The 6,662-nt window shown below is 49.9% G+C and overlaps 1 protein-coding gene across 1 annotated transcript; it reads right to left on the reverse strand.

Moving 5' to 3' along the window:
• Positions 1 to 3,373: 3,373 nt before the first annotated feature.
• LOC116494800 (protocadherin beta-15-like) lies at positions 3,374 to 6,190 on the reverse strand. Its single transcript, XM_032196885.1, has one exon. The coding sequence runs from the start codon at positions 6,004 to 6,006 to the stop codon at positions 3,565 to 3,567; it is 2,442 nt and encodes an 813-aa protein (XP_032052776.1). The 5' UTR covers positions 6,007 to 6,190; the 3' UTR covers positions 3,374 to 3,564.
• Positions 6,191 to 6,662: the final 472 nt, after the last annotated feature.

The following is a 6,662-nucleotide window of genomic DNA, read 5'->3' on the forward strand; positions in this document are numbered from 1 at the left end:
TGGCCAAACTGGAGAAGCACACATCACAAATGCACACTGGGCTCATGCATCTCAGACACAGAGATCCAGGAACCAGCTAAGAAAGAGAGCAGCACTTGTGCTGCATTGAAACACAGGACTCACACCATCCTTTCCCTGCTGACATGGGGACATGGCTAAAGTGCATAACATGAGTGTGACTTGCTTTGCTTTTAAGGAAGGATGGCCAAGTGGCATTACCATGAGAATGACTGTTGCCCAATCTCACATTTGTGTTACATCCCAGAAAAAGGACAGGATGAGGTCCACTTGCTCCCTAACAAGGAGGACTAATTAATTAGGAAGCCAAAGAATTTAACAAGAAAAAGTAGTTAACGAGCGAATTTAAAGAGCCAAACCCTACTAATTAAGTACTTCAGAAAAGATATTGTCCGAGATGAAACAAATTGCCTGAAGGAAAGAAACTTTACTTTCTTAATTTTATTTTATCTGTTTTATTTTATTTTTCCTTTGACTGGTGAGGATAAACATACATCTGACTTCATATTAGAGGGTCATTTGCGAAGCTAATTAAACAAGCAAGACTAAGAATTTAAGAAGAAAAAGAATTTAAGGAGACAAAGAACTTAACAAATAATTTGAAGAGCCAATTTCTACTCACTTCAGAAGAGATCTCGACTGAGGTGAAACATATCTTTGCCTAAATGATGGAGACTTTAGTTTCTTTCATTCTATTTTTTGGTTATTTATTTATTTTGGAGGGGTGGAGGAAAACATATATCTGACTTATTTTTAGAGGGTTATTTGCAAGGCCAGTTTCAAGTGCAGGTTTACTCTCCAGGAAACAAGGATTAAGGGTTGTGAGCTAGATCCCTTCCAGCTCTAAAACACTAGACAGGGTCTGGCCTCACCACTGGTGAACAGAAGGGAAATACAGCTTTCCTTGGACTGCTTGAGATATTCCCTTGATCTGTTCAAGAGATTCTGCTGATTCAACCATCATTAGGCTTCTTTATGGCAAGGGCATGCTTCTGGCACATGTTCAACTTGGTATCCACTGGGACCCCCAGAACCTTTTCCACCAGCCTGCTTTCCTGGAACATGGCATTGTTCCTCCCCAAGTGAAGGACTTTGCATATCTCCTTGTGGAACTCCATGAGGGTCCTGTCAGCCCATTTCTCCAGGTTCTGCAGATCCTTTTGATGACAGCAAGACCCTCTGCTGTAACCAACACTTCTCTACCTCAACCCCACTCTGGTTTTACTGCACCTGCTGACTTACAGAGGGTACACTCTGTCCCATCATGGAGATTATTTATAAGGACATTCATCAAAGAATAAAAGGAATACCCCAAGTGGGATGAAACCCATATGGATCATCAAGTCCAACTCCTGGCTCCACACAGCTCTACAACAAAAATTCAGACCATGTGACTAAGAGCACAAAACAAATGCACATTTGCTCAAAATACCTTCTATTCCTACATCCAAATCATTTATAAAAACATTGAAGAGAACTGGCTCTAATACTAAGCCTTGGGGGACCCCACTTTTTACTCTCCACTGCGGTGGTGTAGCCCCGTTTACCATAAAACTTTAAGCAATACACATCAGATAATTATCCACCAATCGTATGATGTTTTTGTCTAGCTGTATACTGGACATTTTTCTCAGTAGAATCCTAAGGGAAACTGTGTCAAAAGCTTTACTGAAATCCAAAAAGATTACAGCAGCTGGTTTCCCTTCATCGACGGGATGGGAAATCAAATTTGTTAAACAGAACCTACCCCTCAGGATGCCATCTTGGCTATGACCAATAACTACTTTTTCCCCCAGAAGCGATTCAATAACTCCCAGGATTATCTCCATAATTCTACCCTGCACTGCCATGAGACTAACAGGCCTGGAGTTTCCAGGGTCTTCTTTCTTGCCCTTCTTGAAAACTGGTACAACATTTGCCAGCTTCCAGTCAACTGGGACCTCTCCAGATTCCCAAGAACATTGAAAAATGATTGAGAGAAGTCCCACAATGATGTCAGTCAGCTCTCTGAGTACCATGAGATGAATCCCATCCAAATCCATGGACCTGTATGGATCAAAGTGAAGTAGCAAATCCCATACACATTAAACAATGCAATCTGTATTGATCCATGGGGTACACCAAGAGTTCCTGGAATTCAACAGGACTTTATGCCATTGATCACCACTCTTCTGGGCCCAGCTGATCAGCCACATATGCTCAGGACTCACAAGACCCACAAGAGGCCTTCTAGCAAATCCTTGCTACCCACCCTTTTCCTTCAGGCACTAGCAGTCACGTCTCCAGGTTGAGGACACATTCCCCCAGAACAATACCTCAATAAAGGAAACAATTAAGAATAGATATAATAAATAAAAAAGGACCCAGACAGACAGTGATCCAGGACAACAACATCGTTTTTATTGCCAGAATGGCACTTGGGCATTCATTCCATTTCACTTTTACAGACAAGGGTATACCAGCTTAAAAATGGTACAGTGTATAATGCAGCACAACAGAACATGAGGGTGTTTATGTATCCAGTCCCAGAACACCTTCTTTCCAAAAACCCATCGTTATACATTGAATGTCCATCCTTCTTAAGGGGAATTCGAAAGTCAATGTTTAAATACACAGCCAAAGGAGAAAGGGAAAAAAAGGAAGATGTAAGCATTCTAACAAAAACCTGGAAGAGCAGACCATGATAGCACTTCCCTTTCATTGAGGAACCCCTTCAAGCAACAATGAAAACAATGACACAAAAAAGGACACTCGTTTTTAAAGCCTATCTTCTGCCTTATAGACACAGATCCTCTGAGGCAATGTATCAAGATGCCTTGCCATCCACCCAAACACAATGATCAGGGTCATAGCTATGTATAAGTAGTGTCTGTTGGAATTGTTAGTTGTGCTATAGTTTTGAGTCACTCCCAAGTACATGGACCACTGCAAAGTCTGGCTTTGCATGTATTTGCTGTGCCCTGGAGAAGATGAGATGGCAGAACACAGTAAAATACATGGTTCATGCCAACTGAGGTGGAAGACCACACAGTGCAAAAACACATGTTGCTGACATGCCTCACACAGAGACACCCAGGACTCAGCAAAGAAAGAGAGAAGCACTTGCACTGCAGTGATACACAGGGCTAACATCTTTCTTCCCTGCAGAAAAGGGAGGCGGGTTATACTGCACTGTCTACTGCCCAGCCTCAACATTGTGTTTCAGCACAGAAAAAGACAGGGTGATTTTCAACGTTTTACCTAATGACAAGCATATAGCCAGAGAGCCAGGATCAAATCTTGCTCATGAAGCACCAGTACCATACCTGGAACATATCATTGCCTGATAACAAAGGCCTTAGTTCTCTTATATATATATATATATATATAATTTCTAATATTTTTTTGGGGGGGAGAGGAAAAACACACAGCTGACTTAGTGTTAGAGGGTCATTTGTGAAGCCAATTACAAATGCAGATTTAATCTCCAGGAAACAAGACTGAATATCTTTAGCCAGATCCCTTCCAGCTCCAAGGCATGAAGCTTTCCACTACATGGACTCAGACCTAGTTAAAGGGAAAGCCATTAAAGTGTCCAACAGATGGTGTACCAGAGATGTCCAGAGCTGCATCCCCCATGGAGTTCGGGACGGGAGGGAAATCCTCTGTGTCAGCAACACCCCTGCCTGTGCCAGAGTGCTGTGGTGGCACGCTGGGGAGGATGGGCTTCAGGAACTTGAACTCGCTGTTGCCCAACCCCGTGGTGAGGTTGATCTCATAGCAATAGGCGTGGGGAAGGGTCCCAGCAGCAGCCCCAGCAGCAAGACTGCTCTGCAAGTTGCCCGTGCCATACAGCACGTGCCCTCCTTTCAGATCCTTTCTCTTGCACACCTTGCAAACAACAAAGGCTGCGACTGATGTGAGGAAGAGGAGGGAGACAAAGACCAGTGAAACGATTAAATACATTGTCAGCGAGCTGTCTTCATCCTGCACAGCCAGCTCCTGCTGTGGCAGGTGTTCCTGTGAGAGGCCGTTGAGCAGGAGTACGCTCAGTGCTGCAGTGGCCGACAGAGGTGGCCGCCCATTGTCACGCACCAGCACCTCGAGCTTCTGCTTCACGGCATCCCTCTCTGTCACTGGCCTCCTCAGACGCACCTCCCCATTTTGGCTACCCACAGCAAACAGCCCGGGGTCTGTGGCCCTCAGCAGGTGGAAGGAAAGCCACGAGTTCTGACCAGAGTCCGCATCAACGGCCACCACTTTGGTGACCAGGTCCCCCACATCAGCCGACGCTGGCACCAGCTCACTGGATGGCGGGCTGCTGTCCTGAGCAGGGTGCAACACCAGTGGGGCATTGTCGTTCTCGTCCACCACGAGAAGGCGGACAGTGACATTGGTGCTGAGGGGAGGGGACCCCGCATCGGTGGCACTCACCAGCACCTCAAGCTGCCTCACCTGCTCATAGTCCAGTGGACGCAGCACAAACACATGTCCGTTCTCTGAGTTCACGGAGATGCAGGAGCAGGGGTCCTGCTCAGTGGGGTGCACAGGACTCAGGGAATAGGTCACCTTGGCATTGAGTCCTGCATCTGAGTCCACTGCACTGACAGCCCCAACAAGCACTCCAGGGATATTGTTCTCTCGCACATACATGGTGTATGATGTCTGGCTGAAAACGGGGGCATTGTCATTGACATCAGAGATATCCACGGTGAAGGTCTGGGTAGTGGTGAGAGGAGGAGAACCTTCGTCTGCCGCTGTGATGACCACAAGGTACTGAGCTGTCTCCTCCCGGTCCATTGCGCTCACAGTCACCAGCTCATAGTAATTCTTATAGGCTGGCCTTAGGGAGAAGGAGAGCTGGTCTTCAAGGGCACAGCTGATCTCCCCATTCACACCAGAATCCCGGTCCCTCACAGCAAAGAGGGCTACCAGTGTCCCAGGCTCCGTGTTCTCGGGGAGGGGGCTGCTGAAGGAACTCACCACCACCTCTGGTGCATTGTCATTCACATCCAGCACCTCCACCAACACCTTGCAGAGTGCCGAGAGGTCTCCACCATCAATTGCCCGCACACTGATCTCATATTTCTGTGTGGTCTCAAAATCCAGGGGCTTTGTGACACGAATTTCACCACTCAGAGTGTCAATTGTGAAAGGCAATTGGCTCTCACTGACTGCTTGGCTGAACCTATAGGAGATGTCTCCATTCACTCCCACGTCTGGATCGGTGGCTACAACTCTGAGAACTACAGAGCCTGTTGGGGCACTTTCCAAAACCAGATCAACATACATGTCCTGAGTAAAGATAGGAGTGTTGTCATTCACATCAAGAATTACGATGTGGATTTGGGTGGTCCCGCTCCTAGGTGGAGAGCCACCATCTGTGGCAATGAGACTGAAAAGCAGCTCTGGCTGCTCCTCTCTGTCGAGAGGCTTTTCCAATACCAGTTCTACATGCATGTCAACCTCACTTCGTTTCCGAATAAAAACACTGAAGTAATCGTTCTCGGGAGCGATGGTGTAAGCCTGGATGCTGTTGCTGCCAACGTCCAGGTCCTGAGCAGCCTCCACGGAGAAACGTGAGCCAGGGTCGCTGGTTTCCAAGATCTTAAAAGTGACTCGTTCCTCGGGAAAGACCGGCGAGTGGTCGTTGACGTCCTCCACGGCCACCTCGACACGAAAGAACTGCAGCGGGTTTTCCAGCAGGAGCTCGAAGGCGAGCGTGCACGTAAGCGAGCGGCCGCACATCTCCTCGCGATCGAGCCGCTCCGCCAGGACGAGGCGGCCGGTGGCGCGCTCTAAGCCAAAATGCTGCCGGCCGTCCGGGGAGGCAATGCGTGCCCGGCGAGCCGAGAGCTGCGCCGGCGTCAGCCCCGCGTCCTCCGCCACGTTGGCCACCACGGAGCCGCTCTCCCCCTCCTCGGCTACGGAGTAGCGGATGGGCTCGCAGCGAACGCGCGGCACGCACAGCAAAGCACACAGACAAAGCACTTGCCTTGCAGACGCCATGGCGGGGCGGCGGACACCCTCCGTCTGCCGCAGTCCTCCGCGGGAAGCGGCGCCCGGCAGCAGCGCGGCGGCAAGGGCGGGCGCCCTCCCTCGCGGCCTCCCTCTCTCCCTCTCGCCGAGCTCGGCTGGCGGCCCGCAGCGCGGCACTCCGGGACCGGCAGCGGCTGCTGCGGAGGACGGCGCGGACGACCGCTCGCCGCCGCCTCCCGGCTGCGCTGCGCTGCGCTGCGCTGCGCTGGGCTCGGCCGCCTCCCCGCTCGCAGCCGCTCGCCGCCGCCTTGGCCACGAGCACCACCCTGCGGCCTGCGGCGGGACTGCTCCGGGACGGGACGCGCTCCTGGCCGCCGACTTACAAACGCCGTTTCACAAACGCCGGCGTGCTCACACAGCTTCCCTGCAAACTATACGGCTACAAGGACTCTCCCAACAGCAGCAGCCTTTTTGTGGCAGGAATTGCGTTCGGGTGTTCTTCCCATGTCACCTTTACAGGAAAGCGTGTCCTGCGTGGCCGTGATGTAGCGTATGACTGCAGCACAATGCAGCGTGAGCTTTTCCAAATGTTCAGTGCCATACCACCGTAGTTCCAACAACGTTTTCACCTGTTCTTCTGCCGGTGGTGACAGTCCTTCTTCAGGGGAATAGGTAACACCATGCTC

Source organism: Aythya fuligula, chromosome 14, assembly GCF_009819795.1.
Source record: "Aythya fuligula isolate bAytFul2 chromosome 14, bAytFul2.pri, whole genome shotgun sequence".
In the NCBI taxonomy this organism is placed as follows: domain Eukaryota; kingdom Metazoa; phylum Chordata; class Aves; order Anseriformes; family Anatidae; genus Aythya; species Aythya fuligula.